The 26,449-nt window shown below is 36.7% G+C and overlaps 1 protein-coding gene across 1 annotated transcript in view; it reads left to right on the forward strand.

The window, feature by feature from the left end:
- LOC102800892 (basement membrane-specific heparan sulfate proteoglycan core protein-like) overlaps nucleotides 1-26,449 on the forward strand; it is a 187,512-nt gene that overhangs the window by 25,738 nt on the left and 135,325 nt on the right. Inside the window, exon 2 of the mRNA XM_085508562.1 lies at nucleotides 18,605-18,818. Within this exon, the coding sequence (XP_085364688.1) occupies nucleotides 18,605-18,818 (214 nt within the window). The remainder of the gene's footprint in view (nucleotides 1-18,604; nucleotides 18,819-26,449) is intronic.

Consider the following 26,449-nt stretch of genomic DNA (forward strand, 5'->3'; position numbering starts at 1 on the left):
TGAATAAAACTTGGTACATAAATGCTCTAGGACAATAGACAGTCTGATTAATTTTGGGTTAAAATCTGTTCATATTAATTCTCTAATTAGCATAATAATTAATATTTTTTTGGTTCTAATCACATTTCAATGAAACTTGGTACATTGTGCAGACCTTATTAGTTTTACACTTAAATCTGTTCATATTAGTTACCTTATTTGCATAATTAGTTTTCAGCTATTCCATTAATATCTCAAGTATGAGTAATTTTTAATTAATTTTTAATGTGTCTCCAAAACTCTCAACACACGGGAGTTCTTTCTAAGCTTTCTTTGATTTCATATTTCTTCCAAAAATTGGAACAAGACCTGTAGCAAATGAGAAATTTTATCTATTTGGTCAAAAATTCCCGAAATAATTATAGAAAATTACCAAAACATAAACAAAATGTGACATCAGAATTTTGGTGAGGGAAAAATGCCACCCAAAGAGTTAGACATCCTGAAATGAACAAATTAATCATGAAACTGATCAGGGTAATTATTCAGATATTCTAGACATTGAAATTAAAACTGAAAGGTGACATATTTGGAATGTGACGATATCGCTGGGGGTGAAGAGTAAAGAATGGTGAAATGTTCGGTATGTTGCGATATCGCCGTTGGTGAAGAATTCTATTAATGATAAGATTACCTGTGTTGTACCATATGTCACTATGTAGATGTAATGATAGCAACTATCTATATATCATACATGTAAACGTATTAGTTACTATTGCAACCTTAAGTGTGTGTGGATCAACAGAGAACCATGTAAACATTGAATCTAAACAGTGTACAGACTATTTTTAGAAGATCCATTGGTAATCGGAGTCATGTTTTTGTTTTTTAATGTTAATGTGTAAATAAACTTTGAAATATCATATTTGTTAATATAATAGTTATAACTTTTTAGCTCCGCTGTCGACTTTGTCGAGTGAAGCTTATCATATGAGTGATTGTCCGTCGTCGTCGTCGTTCGTGTCAATGTTTTACTTTTTCGACTTCTTCTTGAAAACTACAAGCCTGAATGCTTTGATACTTGGTGTATATGTACCTTGGGTAGACCTCTCTCAGATTTGTTCATTTCATGATCATATCTTCAATTCTCTAATTTTGGTGAATATTTTTGTCATTTTTAGTAAAAAGTGATATTTTCGACTTCTTGTTGAAAACCGCAAGTGCAATTGCTTTGATACTACATATATAGGTACTACATTTAGACCTCTCTCAGATTTGTTCATTTTGTAATGATATCTTTAATTCTCTAATTTTGGTGAATATTTTTGTCATTTTTGGTAAAAAGTGATATTTTTCGATTTCTTGTTGAAAACCGCAAGTCCAATTGCTTTGATATTACATATATAGGTACTACATGTCGACCTCTCTCAGATTTGTTCATTTTGTTATGATATCTTCAATTCTCTAATTTTGGTGAATATTTTTGTAATTTTTAGTAAAAAGTGATATTTTCGACTTCTTGTTGAAAACCGCAAGTCCAATTGCTTTGATATTACATATATAGGTACTACATGTGGACCTCTCTCAGATTTGTTCATTTTGTAATGACATCTTTAATTCTCTAATTTTGGTGAATATTTTTGTAATTTTTGGTAAAAAGTGATATTTTCGACTTCTTGTTGAAAACCGCAAGTCCAATTGCTTTGATATTACATATATAGGTACTACATGTGGACTTCTCTCAGATTTGTTCTTTTCATAATGATATCTTTAATTCTCTAATTTTGATGAATATTTTTGTAATTTTTGGTAAAAAGTGATATTTTCGACTTCTTGTTGAAAACCGCAAGTCCAATTGCTTTGATATATTATACATATAGGTACTACATGTGGACCTCTCTCAGATTTGTTCATTTTCTAATGATATCTTCTGTTCTTTAATTGCCATGTGCATTGCTAACAGCGGAGCTATCTCAGCCGACAGGCTGCTTGTTTAAAAACAAAAAAAAATTGTGGTAGGGTAGATCATTCAACTTGCCTGCTACATGTACTATATCTCTTTCCTAAATCAAGTAACTTATCTTTCCCAGTTTACATGTATACCATAGCACCGCTCCTCCAGTCACTCACATATACTGTGAGAACCAGAACTCCCTTGTCATTTCCAATAGATATATCATGCAGAGAGGTTTCACTTGGAGCAGGTTGCAACAGGTTACATGATAGTGCATAATAGTCCCGTCTTGAATATAGAGCATTCAAATCTCAGCGGCATTGTAGCATTTCCTGTACAGTATTTGCTCTATTAGCTTTAATATACAAAGTTGTTTTGATGATGCGGTTCTAGCGAAAATACAATACTGGCGTTATTCTTGGTATACAGAATCCACATAACTATCTTGTTTGTTATCCAATTGCCATCCCTCCTCGTGCTTGTCTTGCCATCATCTACTGTAGAATTAGAAATTATTTTCTTTGAATATTTTCTTTTAATATTATGTTGTATATTTTGTTGGTGTATTTCTTATAAGTACAGAACATGTGATTTATGTCGATGATCGTTGTGAAACCAAAATGCTGATGTTGCTCAGGCATATTAACGATTTATTATTTATAATCTAGGTTCCTTAAAAAATCTTTAAATTACTGAATGTCAGTATACCATTGTCGGTGCTGATTATAAGTCTGAGTTGTTGGATAAAGATTTGAGAATATTTCCCTTGTATTTTAACTAACAAATAACAAAATTGTTGATGCACTGATTCTACAAATCAGTTAAAGCGAGCGGGTTGTCACCTGTGCACATGCGGGAATTGAGTCCTAAGCGACGATAACACCAGATGCTAAAAACGAAAAGGCTCATGGGTAAACGCTTGTTTGTAAACAATGACATGCTATAACCATTTGACGAATGCGCAGGTGACGTCTCTCGTGCTTTAAGTGAAAATGTAACAAATACATGTAATGGCTGATTTTTTTTTTGCCTTTTTGTTGATTTGTGAAGCTACCACGTGGGATTACCATGTGGCAAGGATGAATGTATCTAAGATGTCAAGTGAATTGTCGAGGTCATGCACAATCTTCACTCGGGGTTTGTCATGCCATTTTTAACATTTTTAGGCAATAATAATGTGTATTGTCACTTGTACCAGGTTTCTGTTTTCTGAGTGCTTGATCTTATTTCTCGTGATTTTACAGGTGCCAGAGTGAGTGTACAGGTACATGCATATTACGGAAACTATTTGATAATATACATGAGACAGAAATAACAAACAGCATTGCGCTATGAATCGTGTTCACTTTCTTGTTGTACAAGTCATTCCGGTGTTGACAATACTGTTTTGATTGCCAGCTATACCCTTGTTGAACAGTCTCCGATAAAAAGCACCGTTACTGATCTTGTTGATTCAAGTGAAAATAAAACGTCCATTCAGTTGCCTTCAGTGATCTTAATATGTTAGTCAAACGCTTGTCTGAAAAGAACTCATTGTGGCGCTAATGGGGAGGGGGGAACAAGTGGGTAAAAGATCTAGATACGGGAGGGCAATTATAGAACTGGTCACGGCCCGGGTAGAGTATAAACTTACTGGGTGAGAATCTGAGAAAGTTTGTTAGAAACCTTTTTATAGCTCTGGGAAGCATAAAGTGACTGGTGTTTGACTATGGTGGAAGTGTTTGAGACATAACACTTAAAATACAGCAGTTAGATAGGTAAACAAGTTGAAGTAGAAATAAGGGTTAAATATTGTTAAGTCTGGTCTCAAGTTTTACATGAACCAAAAAAAGTGCCGAAGTGGATTTTGTAAAGTCTATAGTACTGGGGGGTCAGATACTGCTTTGAATTTAAGATGGAATTCTGACTGGGAGCTATTGAGCAAATTTAACTACACTGCAACTACTCGAAAGAAAGGCAATACTATAATGATGTAAGTTTATGATTGCATGCTGTGTCTGAAAATATATTTAAAGAAGGGTATTTGAACAATTATATCTCAAACTTAAAAACAACTTTAATTACTGAAGTTCTTCGTGCATTGTACATTTCAAAAAATTAATCTGGGGATGTTTTCATTGGATAGCCACTGTATTTTATAACGTCCATAATGTTGACGCAATCACTGGCCTAATCTGGGGATTTTTTTATTGGATTGTCACTGTATTTTATAACGACCATAATGTTGACGCAATCAACTGCCAAATCTGGTGATGTTTGTATTGGATTGTCACTGTATTTTATAACGACCATAATGTTGACGCAATCACTGGCCTAATCTGGGGATGTTTTTATTGGATGGTCACTGTATTTTATAACGTCCATATTGTTGATGCAATCACCGGGCTAATCTAGGGATGTTTTCATTGGATAGCCACTGTATTTTATAACGTCCATAATGTTGACGCAATCACCGGACTAATCTGGGGATGTTTTCACTGGATAGTCACTGTATTTTATAACGTCCATAATGTTGACGCAATCACTGGCCTAATCTGATGATGTTTTTATTGGATAGCCACTGTATTTTATAACGTCCATAATGTTGACGCAATCACTGGCCTAATCTGGGGATGTTTTTATTGGATAGCCACAGTATTTTATAACGTCCATAATGTTGACGCAATCACCGGACTAATCTGGGGATGTTTTCACTGGATAGCCACTGTATTTTATAACGTCCATAATGTTGACGCAATCACTGGCCTAATCTGGGGATGTTTTTATTGGATAGCCACAGTATTTTATAACGTCCATAATGTTGACGCAATCACCGGACTAATCTGGGGATGTTTTCACTGGATAGCCACTGTATTTTATAACGTCCATAATGTTGACGCAATCACTGGCCTAATCTGGGGATGTTTTCACTGGATAGCCACAGTATTTTATAACGTCCATAATGTTGACACAATCACCGGACTAATCTGGGGATGTTTTCATTGGATAGCCACTGTATTTTATAACGTCCATAATGTTGACGCAATCACCGGACTAATCTGGGGATGTTTTCACTGGATAGCCACTGTATTTTATAACGTCCATAATGTTGACGCAATCACTGGCCTAATCTGGGGATGTTTTCACTGGATAGCCACAGTATTTTATAACGTCCATAATGTTGACACAATCACCGGACTAATCTGGGGATGTTTTCACTGGATAGCCACTGTATTTTATAACGTCCATAATGTTGACGCAATCACTGGCCTAATCTGGGGATGTTTTCACTGGATAGCCACAGTATTTTATAACGTCCATAATGTTGACACAATCACCGGACTAATCTGGGGATGTTTTCACTGGATAGTCACTGTATTTTATAACGTCCATAATGTTGACGCAATCACCGGACTAATCTGGGGATGTTTTCACTGGATAGTCACTGTATTTTATAACGTCCATATTGTTGACGCAATCACCAGACTAATCTGGGGATGTTTTCAATGGATTGGTAATCGCTGTTCTAAGCAACTAGCAAGACGTTTCAAGCAATGGCTATTTATTGATACCATAGAAAAAATGGGCTAATCTGGTGATGTTTTGATTGGCTTGCCGCTGTATATTGTAACATCCATAAAATCGATGCAGTTTCCAGACTAATCTGGTAATGTTTTCATTGGATTGCCACTGTATTTTGTAAATGTCAATAAAGTTGATGCAGTTACTGAACTAATCTGGTGATGTTTTTATTGGGTTGTGTGATTGATTATACGACTCATATTTACTACATCAGGGAGTCTTACATAAGGGTCTAAGAGTGGAAACCAAGTATGCTGCTTATCTGGCGATCTTAAAACTAATGGGCTAATAACATTGTGAATTGGTCTTTGTTGAGTCAAAGGAGATCAAGTGATACCAGTTTATTATTAAGAAAAGAAAAAAAACTAAATGTGAGCTCATGGCAAATTGCAAAGATAGCGATCTCTACGAATGAGTGCGAAAGTTGCACGCAAAGTGTCTGCTAATGAAACACGCCAGAAAGGATTGTATATGTCTTACGAGTGTGAAATGAAACATTCACATGAACTGTGAGAGGTTATGGCCTGAACTGTGATATAGTATTATAGTATTCTCACACATCACCTCTTGAAATGCCCAACAAATAGCCAAAAGGGATGGAAAAAAAATAGTGGCGTCGGCAGGTGATGTGTTACCAGATTATTTTTATCGCAATAAAGCATTTAATACAGACTTAAAAAATCAAGAAATAATGTCCACCAGTTACAATTTATAGTCAGTATAGTGGATTTCTTATTACCGGTAGCATAAATTACAAACTATGATTGCAGACTGCCATTTTCTGTATAATATACAATTAATAAAGCCCACTTGTTTTTCTCAATCCAAAATATGTTTGACTTTTACAGGGTTATAATGTAATATGTTAACAACTAAGGTGTTCAACTCTTTGTCTTTACAAGCACGTCATGTAACGATGAGGTATCATTTAGAGAGGTCCTTGAGACTTCTGTTTGTACAGCCATGAAAAACCGGAAAATCTCACTTCAATCTGTCATTTGTAGAAGTACTTGTCTGCTGCCTGTCAAATTACAGTGTTCATGTGCTGGAAAGAAGGATCACGTTGCTAGGTTTTTGAACATTTGATGTTGTTACTGTCATGGTTACCATGGTTACCTCCTCATTTGTTAATATTTTTTTTGCAATGTTAACTTTTCCATAAGTTTAACAATATTATTTTCATCGTGTCTTAATAGACACAGTTTTTGTGAATCATTGTTCTGAACCACACCCTACCCAATACCCTGTGTAAACCCAATACCTATCTAAACCACGCCTGTGTAAACCCAATACCTATCTGAACCACACCCTGTGTAAACCCAATGTCTATCTAAACCACACCATGTGTAAATCCAATACCTATCTAAACCACACCCTGTGTAAACCCAATACCTATCTAAACAATGTCCTGTGTAAACCCAATACCTATTTAAACCACACCATGTGTAAATCCAATACCTATCTAAACCACACCATGTGTAAATCCAATACCTATCTAAACCACACCCTGTGTAAACCCAATACCTATCTAAACAATGCCCTGTGTAAACCCAATACCTATTTAAACCACACCCTGTGTAAACCCAATGCCTATCTAAACCACACCCTGTATAAACCCAATACCTATCTAAACAATGCCTTGTGTAAACCCAATACCTATCTAAACCACACCCTGTGTAAACCCAATACCTATCTAAACAATGCCCTGTGTAAACCCAATACCTATCTAAACCACGCCATGTGTAAACCCAATACCTATCTAAACCACACCATGTATGAACCCAATACTTATCTAAACCACACCCTGTGTAAACCCAATACCTATCTAAACCACACCATGTGTAAATCCAATTCCTATCTAAACCACACCCTGTATGAACCCAATACCTATCTAAACCACACCATGTATAAACCCATCTCCTATCTAAACCACACCATGTGTAAACCCAATACCTATCTAAACCACACCCTGTGTAAACCCAATTCCTATCTAAACCACACCATGTGTAAACCCAATACCTATCTAAACCACACCTTGTGTAAATCCAATTCCTATCTAAACCATACCCTATGTAAACCCAATACCTATCTAAACCACGCCATGTGTAAACCCAATACCTATCTAAACCACACCTGTGTAAACCCAATACCTATCTAAACCACGCCATGTGTAAACCCAATACCTATCTAAACCACACCTGTGTAAACCCAATACCTATCTAAACCACACCTGTGTAAACCCAATACCTATCTAAACAATGCCTTGTGTAAACCCAATACCTATCTAAACCACACCCTGTGTAAACCCAATACCTATCTAAACAATGCCCTGTGTAAACCCAATACCTATCTAAACCACGCCATGTGTAAACCCAATACCTATCTAAACCACACCATGTATGAACCCAATACCTATCTAAACCACACCCTGTGTAAACCCAATACCTATCTAAACCACACCATGTGTAAACCCAATTCCTATCTAAACCACACCCTGTATGAACCCAATACCGATCTAAACCACACCATGTATAAACCCAATACCTATCTAAACCACACCCTGTGTAAACCCATCTCCTACATGTATCTAAACCACACCATGTGTAAACCCAATACCTATCTAAACCACACCCTGTGTAAACCCAATTCCTATCTAAACCACACCATGTGTAAACCCAATACCTATCTAAACCACACCTTGTGTAAATCCAATTCCTATCTAAACCATACCCTATGTAAACCCAATACCTATCTAAACCACGCCATGTGTAAACCCAATACCTATCTAAACCACACCTGTGTAAACCCAATACCTATCTAAACCACGCCATGTGTAAACCTAATACCTATCTAAACCACACCTGTGTAAACCCAATACCTATCTAAACCACACCTGTGTAAACCCAATACCTATCTAAACCACACCTGTGTAAACCCAATACCTATCTAAACAATGCCTTGTGTAAACCCAATACCTATCTAAACCACACCCTGTGTAAACCCAATACCTATCTAAACAATGCCCTGTGTAAACCCAATACCTATCTAAACCACGCCATGTGTAAACCCAATACCTATCTAAACCACACCCAGTGTAAACCCAATACCTATCTAAACCACACCATGTGTAAACCCAATTCCTATCTAAACCACACCCTGTATGAACCCAATACCGATCTAAACCACACCATGTATAAACCCAATACCTATCTAAACCACACCCTGTGTAAACCCATCTCCTATCTAAACCACACCATGTGTAAACCCAATACCTATCTAAACCACACCCTGTGTAAACGCAATTCCTATCTAAACCACACCATGTGTAAACCCATCTCCTATCTAAACCACACCTTGTGTAAATCCAATTCCTATCTAAACCATACCCTATGTAAACCCAATACCTATCTAAACCACGCCATGTGTAAACCCAATACCTATCTAAACCACACCTGTGTAAACCCAATACCTATCTAAACCACGCCATGTGTAAACCCAATACCTATCTAAACCACACCTGTGTAAACCCAATACCTATCTAAACCACACCTGTGTAAACCCAATACCTATCTAAACCACGCCATGTGTAAACCCAATACCTATCTAAACCACACCTGTGTAAACCCAATACCTATCTAAACCACACCATGTGTAAACCCAATACCTATCTAAACCACACCTTGTGTAAATCCAATTCCTATCTAAACCATACCCTATGTAAACCCAATACCTATCTAAACCACGCCATGTGTAAACCCAATACCTATCTAAACCACGCCATGTGTAAACCCAATACCTATCTAAACCACACCATGTGTAAACCCAATACCTATCTAAACCACGCCATGTGTAAACCCAATTCCTATCTAAACCACACCATGTGTAAACCCAATATCTATCTAAACCACACCTTGTGTAAATCCAATTCCTATCTAAACCATACCCTATGTAAACCCAATACCTATCTAAACCACGCCATGTGTAAACCCAATACCTATCTAAACCACGCCATGTGTAAACCCAATACCTATCTAAACCACACCATGTGTAAACCCAATACCTATCTAAACCACGCCATGTGTAAACCCAATACCTATCTAAACCACACCCTGTGTAAACCCAATACCTATCTAAACCACGCCATGTGTAAACCCAATACCTATCTAAACCACACCTGTGTAAACCCAAACCCATGCAATAAATGCACCTGGGACTTACTCACATATAACCAGGGCACCAATATTAGCATAGATCCATTGCAATAATTGTGTGGCAATATATCAATTTTATCTCCTGTACACAAACTTAAAGCTTAACTAATCATTCAGTGTCGTTTTGAAATGACTCCCAGTGATGACATCATCAGGGTAATTACTCTTTTACTTCAGTCCTTGAAAGTTTTGGCTTTTACCATTTACAGCGTCTCTGTCAGTTCTACTCAATGGCTATTATTCCATTTCTGATTTTCAAGTGGATTATTGTATAGTGTTCGATTCAAGTCATTGCCTTTTTTTTTAGTGTATTGTGATAAAGTAAGTGCATTTACAGTATTAGAAATGATTACATGATTAGAAAATTCCAATATAAAATTAAGAACCTACTTCACAGAGATCATCTGTATAATGGTGGTAGGCATTCCAAGATTCCACCACCTTATTATTAAGCCATTGAGTGATTAAAATATTCTGCAATTTGCATGATCAATTTATTAGTTCCTATTAGGATGAAGTTCTAAAAACAACTTATAATTATTGTATAGATTTGCCTCTATGTGTCCATCTGTCTGTCCTTGCATGTGTTCGTCTGCAACTATATCTCTTACATGTCATTCATGTCCTAACTTCACACATACAACATGTGGTATGTACTTGCAATCTGATTCAAATTGGCTGAATTGGTGCCATTTTTATAGTGCTAGCAATTCATTAAAACTAAGCATTTCTTTCATTCTGTAACCGGATCTTGAGTCGTTTATTTACTACTTGGTACAGGCATTGAACATTGTTTTGCAGATTGGATTCAAAATGGCTGAATGGTGGCCATTTTGTTTTAATATATCAGAAATGTCACTGACCACATTCAAACTTCACACACACATCATACATACATTGTACTATCACACATATTCTTATTTTGCGATTCAAATCAAAATGGCCAAATGGTGGCCATGTTAGAGCTAAAAATTCCTCAGAATCAGACAACATAGACAGCTAGATTTTGTTCAGTTAGGCAAAATACATGGGAACATAATGAGACCTTAATTTCATTTTTCAGTTTTGATTCAGCATAATAGTGGCCATTTTGTTTAATGATTGATGTCCAGAGCCATATCTTTGGTGTGCCTTTGACTGATTGCAATCATACTTTACTCTTGCAATAGACAACATGTCACTAACTTTAATATGTAATTGTTTCCAGTTCCAGTCATTGCTTGTTAATACATGTATTTCAAATCATATCTAAACATACTTCTAAACAAACTTTAATACATTGATAATGGACAGTAAATTATAATTACTTGGAATTTTATTTTGATGATTAAATTCCATTGAAAAGACACAATTCTCTGTATTTTCAAATCATAAATACAAAATAGACACAACATATTGCTGTGTTCAGTAAAAATACAATAAGTGAAATCAATATATTTTTTTTGTTATTATTTTCTCTCAGATATTTACAGCTCAATAATTATGCTTGTCCATAACAATTATTTAATGTGAAAGACAGTATATACATAATACCCACATAGTTCCTCTGACAGATGTTCTTTCACAAGGAATTCAAGTTCAAATTTGGAAAGTCACACTACAGAAACCTTTAATAGGTCTTTTTCTCAATTCCCCTTCAGTTTAATTACGTTGTCATTTCCAACTCACTCAGAATAAAGCTGGGTTAAAAATCTCTTACAATTCAATCACAACTCAAATCTCACTGTTCATATTTCTGCAGTATAACCCCCCCTTGTCCATCCGTGCCCCCCGAACCATGACTGGGCTGCCTTTGTAATTCTCCTTGAACATAACGCTTCACCATTACATGTAGGTTTTGGTTAGACCCTCAGTATTTGTTTTCTGTACTCATTTATCATTACTCCATCTATTAGTGTTTTCTGCAATGCAATAAAAATATTATCTTTCTAATTTGCGACAGCTGATGAGTTACAGAACTTGGCATACCAACAGTTATATGGAACACTGCCGGCCGGCCGTAACTATATCCCGACTTGTATTCCCTGACATGTGTTGCATATTACGTTGTTTCAGTTTTGTTCAGCTTGACGTAATTATTGTTTTCCTCTTTCGTCAGTTTTAAATATAACCTAGCCCTTACTTACACCTCAGTTGAGAGCTCACTTGAAACATCTTTTTATGTGACAGACGAACGAACCTTGAAAATTTGTTTTGTTGAGGGGTTTACTTTGTATGAGATAATGTCTGTAAACCACCTTTTTTATGATAGACGTGTTTTCATGGATTTGGCAAGTTAGTGGGAATTTGTCCATGGTCCCACCACACACACTATAAGTAACTTACACAAATATTATATCCACAAATACCATAAAATCATTTCCAACAATTTACAATATTTGAAAGCTACACTCATGTCATGCCAATTGTGCAATGTTGAAAACAATGTTTAAAAAATAAACTTTATTAACCAGACAGGTCCTGCAGCTATTAGTATTTGTGTTTATTCAGTAACTGAAGGCATTCATGGGATACATCATGAGAGGTACAGGTTACATCTCTGCAACCAGTTCACAATTAAATTAAGAGAGATTGCACATGTGATAGCAGTACAGCTAACCAGAAGGAAACTTTAATTATATCCCTTGGGTCTGTACTGGATGTAGCTACTGTGGAATACTTTATTTTCGCTGGAATTAATTTTCGCTGAAAAGGCTTTTTGGGCGTTTTTCTTGGAATTTATTTTCACTGATTTTTGATGAGTTTAATGTGAAATATAGGAAAAAAAGTATATTCGCTGGATTTTATTTTCAAGGAATCATCCCTTCAGCGAAAATAGCGAAAATAAATTTCAAGCGAAAATAAAGTATTTTACAGTAATTGAGAAGGGTGATATACGATATGTCACTAATAACTGTACAGGAAGCGAAACTCTTGGAAGTTTTGATTTCCGTTTCATTTTCACATCAAACATATTTTTCATCCAAATTTGTACATGCATGTAGTATTTACTACTGTGAAATAATTTATTTTCACTGGAATAAATTTTTGTTGAAAAGACTTTTTGGGTATTTTGCATGGAATTTATTTTCACTGATTTTTGGTGAGTTGAATGTAAAATATAGGAAAAAAAGTATATTCGCTGGAATTTATTTTCACTGAATCACTCCTTCAGCAAAAATTCATTCCAAGCGAAAATAAAGTATTTTAAAGTATAAACTTTTTTAGTCGATGTTTATTTGTTGATATCAGGTTTTTTAGACAGTTTTTTTTTTTAGCTCCGCTGTCGACTTTGTCAAGCGGAGCTTATCATATGAGTGATTGTCCGTCGTCGTCGTCCGTCGTCGTCGTCCGTGTCAATGTTTTACTTTTTCGACTTCTTCTTGAAAACTACAAGCCTGAATGCTTTGATACTTGGTGTATATGTACCTTGGGTAGACCTCTCTTATGTTTGTTCATTTCATGTTGATATCTTCAATTCTCTAATTTTGGTGAATATTTTTGTCATTTTTGGTAAAAAGTGATATTTTCAACTTCTTGTTAAAAACCGCAAGTGCAATTGCTTTGATATTACATATATAGGTACTACATGTGGACCTCTCTCAGATTTGTTCATTTTGTAATGATATCTTTAATTCTCTAATTTTGGTGAATATTTTTGTCATTTTTGGTAAAAAGTGATATTTTCGACTTCTTGTTAAAAACCGCAAGTGCAATTGCGTTGATATTACATATATAGGTACTACATGTGGACCTCTCTCAGATTTGTTCATTTTGTAATGATATCTTTAATTCTCTAATTTCGGTGAATATTTTTGTCATTTTTGGTAAAAAGTGATATTTTCAACTTCTTGTTAAAAACCGCAAGTGCAATTGCTTTGATATTACATATATAGGTACTACATGTCGACCTCTCTCAGAATTGTTCATTTTGTAATGATATCTTTAATTCTATAATTTTGGTGAATATTTTTGTAATTTTTGGTAAAAAGTGATATTTTTGACTTCTTGTTAAAAACCTCAAGTCCAATTGCTTTGATATTACATATATAGGTACTACATGTGGACCTCTCTCAGATTTGTTCATTTTGTAATGATATCTTTAATTCTCTAATTTTGGTGAATATTTTTATCATTTTTGGTAAAAAGTGATATTTTCGACTTCTTGTTAAAAACCTCAAGTCCAATTGCTTTGATATTACATATATAGGTACTACATGTGGACCTCTCTCAGATTTGTTCATTTTGTGATGATGTCTTCAATTCTCTAATTTTGGTGAATATTTTTGTAATTTTTGGTAAAAAAAGGATATTTTTGACTTCTTGTTAAAAACCAATAGTTCAATTGCTTTGATATTATATATTTAGATACTACATGTAGACCTTTCTCAGATTTGTTCATTTCGTGATGATATCTTTGATTCTTTAATTTTGGTGAATATTTTTGTCATTTTTGGTAAAAAGTGATATTTTCGACTTCTTGTAAAAAACCAATAGTCCGATTGCTTTGATATTACATATATAGGTACTACATGTGGACCTCTCTCAGTATTGTTCTTTTTGTGATGATATCTTCAATTCTCTAATTTTGGTGAATATTTTTATCATTTTTGGTAAAAAGTGATATTTTCGACTTCTTGTTAAAAACCGCAATTGCAATTGCTTTGATATTACATATATAGGTACTACATGTGGACCTCTCTCATATTTGTTCATTTTGTAATGATATCTTTAATTCTCTAATTTTGGTGAATATTTTTGTCATTTTTGGTAGAAAGTAATATTTTCGACTTCTTGTTAAAAATTGTAAGTCTGATTGCTTTGATACTATACATATTGTTCATTTTCTAATGATGTCTTCAGTTCTTTAATTGAAATGTGCATTGATAACAGCGGAGCTATCTCAGCCGATAGGCTGCTTGTTTATAAATATATGCCTTTTACTGTAAATAATTTTGTTATGAAAGCAAATACATCAAAGATTACAGGCAACTGATGTTGCTAACACACAATGTTTCATACTACGTCTCTTGCATCTTTTTCTATTACATAAGCGTCTGGGGTATAGGCAAGTTATCAACCACCATTAAATTTATATACATGTACCGGTAACTAGTAATGTATATACTGTATATACTGTAGAATACTTTATTTTCGCTTGGAATTAAGGGATGATGCAGTGAAAATAAAATCTAGCGAATATAACTTTTTTTCCCTATATTTCACATTTAACTCATCAAAAATCAGTGAAAACTTTTTTTGCTTGGAACTAATTTTCACTATTTTCGTTGAAGGAATGATTCAGTGAAAATAAAATCTAGCGAATATAACCTTTTTCCTATATTTCACATTCAATTCTTAAAAAATCAGTGAAAATAAATTTAATACAAAACACCCAAAAAGCCTTTTCAGCAAAAATTAATTACAGCCAACATAAAGTATTTTTAAGAGTATACTGAGTTGTTTATGCATGTACAGGTACTACTACTAATACTACATGTAGTAATGAGCTATGCTATGAACATAGTAGTATATACCCGACATCGATATATGCTGTCATTTGAGCAACAAATTCTACACCTTGTTACTGAACACTTGACTATTTTATGTTGCCAGATCCTGTGTTACACGTGAAATTGAGCGCAAAAAAACAGGATAGACAAAGGTCATAGTGTCGTAGTGATGTTAAAACATGGCATGGTAATCAACAAACGCAAAACTATTCTGGGGTACTTTCATTCAATTTTGCGGCAGATATTTGTTCTGCACCCTTCACAGGTTATTCAGTGAATGGAAATCACCCATTTAACTGAAAATTTTACAAATTTTTTTTTTCAGCTACGAGTTGGAGAATTTGTTTTCCCGCTAAAAATTAATTACGTATGAATACTGTAGAATTTTTTTTTTTAGCTTGAATAAATTTTTGCTGAAAACACTTTTTTAGTGTTTTGTATGGAATTTATTTTCACTGATTTTTGACAAGTTGAGTGTAAAACATAGGAAAAAACTATATATAACTGCTGGATTTTATTTTCACTGAATCATCCCTTCAGCGAAAATAGCGAAAATTAATTCCATTGAAGCGAAAATAAAGTATTCTACAGTAATACATTAACATCATTGGGAAATAAATGAATTTGTAATTTTAGCGACATTAAGTCTGTCGATGAAAGGCCTGAAGCCAATATTTGTGCAAAGTTAGGAGACAGAGCAACAGTTGTTCTGCAGTGGGTAGTTCTTTCTCTACTTGAATAATCATCGTTTTGACCTTAGGCCCGCTGTTACAATAAAGTTTTCAACACTTGTCCTTGAAGGCTGGATCTTCTGATTCTTCATTTTAAATTCTAGTCATGTGTGAAACTTTCTTTATCTAGAATCAGTTCGGAAAAATAAAAAAAAACTCACAATAGCAGACATTTCTGCTTTCATTAACCTTTTTATACAGAGTAGTAAACTTGTTTAAGAGATCTTGAAGGAAGCAAGATGAAACAAAACAGGCATACTGAATCGTTCATTGCCTCATGTACTGAAAAGTTCCTATGAGTTAAAGCACACAGCACACATTATAAGACCTGAAAGATCTGAAAAGGGTGTCCATGTATAGGATTGAAACAGATCTGAAAGGGTGTCCATTTCTTTATAGCGTTCTCTTTCTGTGATAAAAGCCATGTTTCTTATGTTTAAGTAACAAAGGTATACATAGTACCTATTATTTACATGGGCTTGGACAGTACTACAGTAATGGATGTGGTGTTAGCCTAGCCCGCCATTTAAGGTAGAACGCTACACAAAAGTAAAAATATTGTCATTCCTACATATTTGATATTTCATGAGGCGAGGATGAAGAAAATGGAATAAAATTATGTGGTCACCATACTCAGTTCTGACAAAATCTACTCTCGTATAAAATATATATATAGTGTCTTACAATGTACTGCATACTGTAAAACATGTCTTTTTCGCGTGCATGTCTTTTTAGCGAATTTAGAGAGAGAACAAATTCGCTAATTCTAGATGTTCTTAATGACCTTATTATAAATTCAAAATGGCCAAGGCTTGGGGATTTGTATACAGTAATCCGGAACATAAAAATCTGGGGCGCTTCCTAATTACACTTGACAGTTTTTCTTTGTTTTTATGGAGGTGATAACTGCGCATTGTTTTGGCAGGCGACAGACAAGTATTGTGAAAACAGGAAATCAACAATGACAAGAGAGATTAGCTAAATCAACATTTCGCTATTACGTCATTTTACCACAATTCGCTAAAATTGCATGGTGCTTTTTCAACATGTTTTACAGTATTTTTTTTTCTCAAAAAATATATTGACGGTGTACAAAAAAAGTTCACATCCTGTTGACTAAAGCAAATAATTGTAGACAGATTTTGACATAAAATCTTACTACTTCTACATGGATGCGCTAAAATATGCGCACATGAAAATACTTGCGAGTAGCATTCTACCTTAAAGCAAACCTACAGTAGAGAATATATTTAGGGAATATAAAATGATACACTGTTCATTATTGCCTGAATACAAGGACGCGTAGTCAGCAAGAGGGGTTGGGTCACTGTAATGTTCAAAATTATGAAATATTAATATATGGTCACAAAGCTAATTTTTCCACAAAATAACCTTGACAATTGAACAAAACTGCATGTTTTGGGTAGTTCACAATTGGTTCTATGGCAGAAACATTCCATCATATTTCAAAATTTTCATATTTAAAAAATGATATGTAGTGTTATGAGGACTGTCACGAAAAAATTGGAGAATGTATTTTGCATATTTTTCGTTGAAAACATTCTATTTCCTCCTCCATTTCCTTCATTACACAACAATTTTTCAATGATTTACGATGATCAATTTTTATGGTAGAGAACTACCTTAAGTTGGAATCCTAATAAGAGCCCTACTATCAGGCAATTATGGGCGATATATAACCCAGTATTTCATTTATAATGCACCAAAATAGTCATCGACTTGGAACCTTGACACATACCTCTAGCTTTGAATTATACTTCAAATTTGAAATAAATCTGCAGATTTGAATTATACTTCAAATTTGAATTAAATCTGCAGATTTGAATTATACTTCAAATTTGAAATAAATCTGCAGATTTGAATTATACTTCAAATTTGAAATAAATCTGCAGATTTGAAATACAGTAAAAAAAATTTGATGAGTTGAATGTGAAATATAGGAAAAAAGTATTATATTCGCTGGATTTTATTTCACAGAATCATCCCTTCAGCGAAAATAATGTATTCTACAGTATACCTTAAAATATACATTTAAAGTTTTTCTGTAGATTTGAATTTAAATCTAGGTTTAAATTCTGTATCTTTAGATTTAAATAGTATCTGTGGGTTTAAATTGTGTCTCGCTATTTGAATTATATCTCTTGATTTGAATTGTATTTAGATTTGATTTTTAATCTTATATTTGAATTATATCTCTTGATTTGAAAATCCATAAATTGAATTACATATGTACATGTATCTGTAGATTTGAATTATATCTCTAGGTATGAATTGTTTCTAGATTTTAATTGAATCTCTCTATTTGAATTATATCTCTTGATTTGAATTGTATTTAGATTTGATTTTTAATCTTATATTTGAATTATATCTCTTGAATTGAATATCCGTAAATTGAATTACATATGTATCTGTAGATTTGAATTATATCTCGTTTGAATTCTGTTTTTGAGTTTTGAATTACATCTATGGATTTAAATTGTATCTGTGGGTTTAAATTGTGTCTTTAGAATTGAATTGTATCTCTATATTTGAATTATATGTGTGTTTAATGCTTGGGCATTAGACTGTATTTATGACACAGCATTTTTTGTATCTAGATTTGAATTATGTTTTTAGATTTGAATTAATCTCTAGATTTATATTGTATCTCTACAGGGTAAAGAAGAGAGAAGTCGGAAGAGAGAAAATACTGCACGCATTGATAAACATAAAAAGACATCGCCGGATAATGAAGAAGAAAAAGTTTACTTTACGGATCCCGATGCCTATGCTACGTTCGATGACGAAGATTATCAAAATCAAGAAGTTGGGTCAGGAGATGTTGGAAGTGGAAGTGAACTTGAACCAGAACCTAAACCTGGACAAATTAGTAAGAATGCATTGTTTGACTTATTAATGAAGCGTTAAGAACATAATACACAGTTCTCACAGTGAGTGTGGCAATGTAGGCATGCTGCAATGTGTGCCTTAAAGCGCGGTAGTCGTCGCGCTGCGCATGTTCAACATTTGTGTTGATAAACATTGATTTTCCCACAATCCAATGCGCTCTTCGAATGGAAAACACAAATATGAGGTTTGACCTGGGCGCGACTTGCACTAATTACCACCGATGACTCCTTCGATACCTTCCAATCACATGAAAATTACCTAATTAAAGCTTGGAAACGTGTCAGCTCGTACTCGTTGATCTGCGCAACAGTCAAAGTCGCCATCTTTGTTTATATGAGACCCATATATCTCGCACATGCGCGATGACTACGGCGCTTTAAAGCTGAAGGGTCATCACGTGGGCATACGTGGGAATCCCAAACGACGATAACAACACACGCTACAAACACAAAGGCTGATGGGTAGACGGGTATTTGTAAACAATGACACGCTATGGCCACCTGACGCATGCGTAGGTGACGACTCCCTCGCTTTAAATGCTCTCATTGCGCCTTTAGAACTATATAAATATAATTTGTATCTTACATTATGTAATAAATAAAGACAAAACGTTTCCTGACCTGTGAAAGTGCAGAATCAAATTGTCTTTCATGAAATTAACACGGTTTATAATATATTTTGACCTTACTACTAGTAAATCCTCAATGATTTTATTATCATACTTGAATTTTCAAAAACACAATAGTTATTGTTAATGCAAAAAATGATGTAATAGAATTTTGATACATTCAGATTGACTGCCATGCTTGGAAATAAAGTTGTTGTTTCATTAGTCCCTGTTTAGGTTCTTATGGATATAATAAACCTCTGTGGGTGTAGATCCTCCTCATCTGCATCTCAGACATGCCTGGTGTGATAATATTCAATCTTCCCACATACATTTTGCACATTTTGGGCAACATATGCTTGTCCATTCACCATTTACTGAAAGGACATCAAAATCAAGCAGTTTTGGCAATCTGGAATCAGCTCTTGGGTGGGAATGGATGAACTTTGTTCAAACTTTCTCCACACATTGAATAGTTAGAGGACTATACATGGATCTCTGTTATGGCATGGGTCGATCATGTTTGAACTTCAAGATGGCCAAATTGCGACCATTTTAATGTTATAAATTTATCAAAATCAGTCATTTCTGCCATTCTGGAAATGAATCTTGGTCAGGTATAGATGGATTTTGTTCAAACTTTGTACATACATTGAACATTATATGGTCATGATGCATGTCATTTCACATGGACGTATTTTAGATCGGATTAAAAATATCTAATTAGCATGGATTATATTGTAGAAGTATTTAGTTATGCTGATACGCTGTGGTTGAGTCTCTTGTGGAATGTTTTATACTTTTACCTGCTTTGATCTCTTTATTCGTAATTGAAATGGGTTGAAACCTGCTGTGTGTGTGAATTCCATTTGGTCTAGTGCCACTTAAGTGAAGTACATTATTTTGTTTGATTCTAAGTGTTATTGGAAGTTCAATGCTCCTAAGGTGCTAGGTCTTGGAATGTCCAACACATTGTACTCATGATATTAGTCCTTCGTAGTATGCATGCAATCTCATGTCAACAAAATGACCATTCAACAAGTGATATTCTGTTACAGGGTAAACTAGAAAACACGGAACTCGGACCAGAACTGACACCGGAAATTTAATATTGAAGCTAAATAATGAAATGTGTGTCATGACACTGGATTTAATGTTTAGGCTGATATACTGTAAAATACTTTACTTTCGCTTGGAATTAATTTTCGCTGAAAGAATGATTCAGTAAAAATAAAATGCAGCGAATATACCTTTTTTCCTATATTTTACATTCAACTTGGTAGAAGTCAGTGAAAATTAATTTTATACAAAACTCCCAAAAAGTCTTTTCAGCAGAAATTAATTGCAGCTTTTACATTTGATATTCAGTCCATTTATTGAGGCTTTCAGTCAATCAGATTAACTGAATTTTGGATTCTAGAAATATTTTTTTTTTTTTTAAATTCTGAATAAACAATTTTGTTTTCAACATATTTAGAATTTTTTTAAATCTCAAAATAAATTACTGAATGAACAATTTTGTTTTAAAAATATTTAGAAATAAATATAAAATCTCAAAAAAATTATTGAATGAACAGTTTTGTTTTCAAAGTTCTTGTTTTAATGTGAACAACATTCCGAGTTTGTTGAAGTCAAGCCATCTAATTTTGGCAGTTTAGAAGTTAGGCGAAAAAAGAGCAGTATGGGAAAATTCAACTTAATTGTCATGGTAATTTGACTGCAATATTGTAACCTCACTTATTCTATAGAGATGCTTACAGCAATACTCTGAGTGTTGGCACAACATTTACAGCGGGTGTCAAAATAAACTGATAATGAAAACTCCCTATCAATTTCCTTGTTCATTGCAAAATTCTTTGGAGAATTGTTTTTAGCAGTGTTTGTTAAGACCATGGTACTACAAACAATGGTTTGTGGTTCCATGTTCAGAATAAATGCTCTAAACTCATTTGTACTTCAAAAGTCCCACTACATTTCCTTTCAATGGATTAGCAAATATTATTTCCAAGTGAAAATAAAGTTATTTACAGTATTTTCCCCTCAGTAATTAGCGACTTTTGTCTACTGTATGTCTAGTCTGGACACACAGCTGACCCATACACACATGTGCACTCCCCTGATACACAAATATGACCTGGGAGTTAAGGAGATATTTATATATAGTGGATTAAGTAAATCACTTAGCAACTGTTTACTCATCAATTAAGGCCTTTTTCACAAATATTTGCACCCTGTCTTAAGAGACATGACCTCATAGATGGATTAAGGTCACAAGTCTTGATCAGCAATGTATTTATAGAGAACTGTTCATAGGTTGAAACTTATCTAAAACAAATGCCAAACAGGATGAGAAAAACTTGTATGCAAGCAAGTTGTTTGGTTTACACAGAGTTTAGTTCAGATATTCCAGGTTTACATAGGGTTCTGTTTAGGCAGGTTTCTGGATTTCACACGGTTCAGTTTAGACAGGTTTCTGGTTTTCACACGGTTCAGTTTAGACAGATTCTGGATTTCACAGGGTTCAGTTTAGACAGGTTTCTGGATTTCACAGGGGTCAGTTTAGACAGGTTTCTGGTTTTCACACGGTTCAGTTTAGACAGGTTTCTGTATTTCACAGGGGTCAGTTTAGACAGATTTCTGGTGTTCACAGGGTTCAGTTTAGACAGATTTCTGGTTTTCACACGGTTCAGTTTAGACAGATTTTGGATTTCACAGGGTTCAATTTAGACAGGTTTCTGGATTTCACAGGGGTCAGTTTAGACAGGTTTCTGGTTTTCACACGGTTCAGTTTAGACAGGTTTCTGTATTTCACAGGGGTCAGTTTAGACAGATTTCTGGATTTCACAGGGTTCAGTTTAGACAGGTTTCTGTATTTCACAGGCATCAGTTTAGACAGATTTCTGGTTTTCACACGGTTCAGTTTAGACAGATTTATGGTTTTCACACGAGTCGGTTTAGACAGATTTCTGGATTTCACAGGGTTCAGTTTAGACAGGTTTCTGGATTTCACAGGGGTCAGTTTAGACAGATTTCTGGTGTTCACACGGTTCAGTTTAGACAGATTTCTGGTTTTCACACGGTTCAGTTTAGACAGGTTTCTGGATTTCACGGGTCAGTTTAGACAGGTTTCTGGTTTACAGAGTGTTGACTTTAAATATGTTTCTGGTTTTCACAAGTCAGTTTAGACAGATTTCTAGTTTTCACATTGTTCTGTTTAGACAAATTTCTGGTTTTCACACGGTTCAGTTTAGACAGATTTCTGGTTTTCACACGAGTCGGTTTAGACAGATTTCTGGTTTTCACACGGTTCAGTTTAGACAGATTTCTGGTTTTCACACGAGTCGGTTTAGACAGATTTCTGGATTTCACAGGGTTCAGTTTAGACAGATTTCTGGATTTCACAATGTTCAGTTTAGACAGATTTCTGGATTCCACTGGCTCAGTTTAGACGAAGTTTCTGGTTTACAGAAGATTGAGCTTAAACATGTTTCTGGTTTTCACACGAGTCAGTTTAGACAGATTCTGGATTTCACAGGGTTCAGTTTAGACAGGTTTCTGGATTTCACAGGGGTCAGTTTAGACAGATTCTGGATTTCACAGGGTTCAGTTTAGACAGGTTTCTGGATTTCACAGGGGTCAGTTTAGACAGGTTTCTGGTTTACAGATTGTTGACTTTAAACATGTTTCTGGTTTTCACAAGTCAGTTTAGACAGATTTCTGGTTTTCACACGTGTCGGTTTAGACAGATTTCTGGTTTTCACACGAGTCGGTTTAGACAGATTTCTGGATTTCACAGAGTTCAGTTTAGACAGATTTCTGGATTTCACAATGTTCAGTTTAGACAGGTTTATGGATTTCACTGGCTCAGTTTAGACGAAGTTTCTGGTTTACAGAGGATTGAGCTTAAAGATGTTTCTAATTTTTCACACAAGTCAGTTTAGACAGATTTCTGGATTTCACAGGGGTCAGTTTAGACAGGTTTCTGGATTTCACAGGGGTCAGTTTAGACAGATTTCTGGATTTCACAGGGGTCAGTTTAGACAGATTTCTAGTTTTCACACGGTTCAGTTTAGACAGATTTCTGGTTTTCACACAGTTCAGTTTAGACAGATTTCTGGTTTTCGCACAAGTCGGTTTAGACAGATTTCTGGATTTCACAGGGTTCAGTTTAGACAGATTTCTGGATTTCACAGGGTTCAGATTAGACAGATTTCTGGATTTCACATGGTTCAGTTTAGACAGGTTTCTGGTTTTCACACTAGTCAGTTTAGACAGATTTCTGGATTTCTATTCGAATCACGAAAATATACTAAAAAATGTCTTTTCAGCTGAAAATTAATTCCAGCTACAATAAAGTATTTTACAGTATTGTCAGCTGAATTTTGTAAGTACCGGAAATATGTGTACTATACAACAGTTATGTGATTCGCAAGATATCTGCCTTGCAAATAACAGAACATCACCAAGCAGTTCCATTGATTCTGTTGTGTTTGATTTGTCAGCTTTTTAGTGTGTCATCAAGTCATTGAATCATGTTGAGTGTACTGGCCATCGTCTTTGGCTGTGGTGTTGAGTGTACTGGCCATGGTCTGGGGCTGTGGTGTTGAGTGTACTGGCCATCGTCTTTGGCTGTGGTGTTGAGTGTACTGGCCATCGTCTTTGGCTGTGGTGTTGAGTGTACTGGCCATCATCTTTGGCTGTGGTGTTGAGTGTACTGGCCATGGTCTGGGGCTGTGGTGTTGACTGTACTGGCCATGGTCTGGGGCTGTGGTGTTGAGTGTACTGGCCATCATCTTTGGCTGTGGTGTTGAGTGTACTGGCCATGGTCTGGGGCTGTGGTGTTGAGTGTACTGGCCATCGTCTTTGGCTGTGGTGTTGAGTGTACTGGCCATCGTCTTTGGCTGTGGTGTTGAGTGTACTGGCCATCATCTTTGGCTGTGGTGTTGAGTGTACTGGCCATCGTCTTTGGCTGTGGTGTTGAGTGTACTGGCCATCGTCTTTGGCTGTGGTTTTGAGTGTACTGGCCATGGTCTGGGGCTGTGGTGTTGACTGTACTGGCCATGGTCTGGGGCTGTGGTGCTGACTGTACTGGCCATGGTCTGGGGCTGTGGTGTTGACTGTACTGGCCATGGTCTGGGGCTGTGGTGTTGATTGTACTGGCCATGATCTGGGGCTGTGGTGTTGACTGTACTGGCCTTGGTCTGGGGCTGTGGTGTTGAGTGTACTGGCCATGGTCTGGGGCTGTGGTGTTGACTGTACTGGCCATGGTCTGGGGCTGTGGTGTTGACTGTACTGGCCATGGTCTGGGGCTGTGGTGTTGACTGTACTGGCCATGGTCTGGGGCTGTGGTGTTGACTGTACTGGCCATGGTCTGGGGCTGTGGTGTTGACTGTACTAGCCATGGTCTGGGGCTGTGGTGTTGACTGTACTGGCCATGGTCTGGGGCTGTGGTGTTGATTGTACTGGCCATGGTCTGGGGCTGTGGTGTTGACTGTACTGGCCATGGTCTGGGGCTGAGGTGTTGACTGTACTGGCCATGGTCTGGGGCTGTGGTGTTGACTGTACTGGCCATGGTCTGGGGCTGTGGTGTTGACTGTACTGGCCATGGTCTGGGGCTGTGGTGTTGACTGTACTGGCCATGGTCTGGGGCTGTGGTGTTGACTGTACTGGCCATGGTCTGGGGCTGTGGTGTTGACTGTACTGGCCATGGTCTGGGGCTGTGGTGTTGAGTGTACTGGTCATGGTCTGGGGCTGTGGTGTTGACTGTACTGGCCATGGTCTGGGGCTGTGGTGTTGAGTGTACTGGCCATGGTCTGGGGCTGTGGTGTTGACTGTACTGGCCATGGTCTGGGGCTGTGGTGTTGACTGTACTGGCCATGGTCTGGGGCTGTGGTGTTGAGTGTACTGGCCATGGTCTGGGGCTGTGGTGTTGAGTGTACTGGCCATGGTCTGGGGCTGTGGTGTTGAGTGTACTGGCCATGGTCTGGGGCTGTGGTGTTGAGTGTACTGGCCATGGTCTGGGGCTGTGGTGTTGACTGTACTGGCCATGGTCTGGGGCTGTGGTGTTGAGTGTACTGGCCATGGTCTGGGGCTGTGGTGTTGACTGTAGTGTACTGGCCATGGTCTGGGGCTGTGGTGTTGAGTGTACTGGCCATGGTCTGGGGCTGTGGTGTTGACTGTACTGGCCATGGTCTGGGGCTGTGGTGTTGACTGTACTGGCCATGGTCTGGGGCTGTGGTGTTGACTGTACTGGCCATGGTCTGGGGCTGTGGTGTTGAGTGTACTGGCCATGGTCTGGGGCTGTGGTGTTGAGTGTACTGGCCATGGTCTGGTGCTGTGGTGTTGAGTGTACTGGCCATGGTCTGGGGCTGTGGTGTTGACTGTACTAGCCATAGTCTGGGGCTGTGGTGTTGACTGTACTGGCCATGGTCTGGGGCTGTGGTGTTGACTGTACTGGCCATGGTCTGGGGCTGTGGTGTTGACTGTACTAGCCATGGTCTGGGGCTGTGTTGTTGACTGTACTAGCCATGGTCTGGGGCTGTGGTGTTGACTGTACTAGCCATGGTCTGGGGCTGTGGTGTTGACTGTACTGGCCATGGTCTGGGGCTGTGGTGTTGACTGTACTGGCCATGGTCTGGGGCTGTGGTGTTGACTGTACTAGCCATGGTCTGGGGCTGTGGTGTTGACTGTACTGGCCATGATCTGGGGCTGTGGTGTTGCCTGTACTGGCCTTGGTCTGGGGCTGTGGTGTTGACTGTACTGGCCATGGTCTGGGGCTGTGGTGTTGACTGTACTGGCCATGGTCTGGGGCTGTGGTGTTGACTGTACTGGCCATGATCTGGGGCTGTGGTGTTGCCTGTACTGGCCTTGGTCTGGGGCTGTGGTGTTGACTGTACTGGCCATGGTCTGGGGCTGTGATGTTGACTGTACTGGCCATGATCTGGGGCTGTGGTGTTGACTGTACTGGCCTTGGTCTGGGGCTGTGGTGTTGAGTGTACTGGCCA

The sequence above is a fragment of the Saccoglossus kowalevskii genome, chromosome 15 (assembly GCF_978046115.1).
Source record: "Saccoglossus kowalevskii chromosome 15, keSacKowa6.1, whole genome shotgun sequence".
Lineage (NCBI taxonomy): Eukaryota > Metazoa > Hemichordata > Enteropneusta > Harrimaniidae > Saccoglossus > Saccoglossus kowalevskii.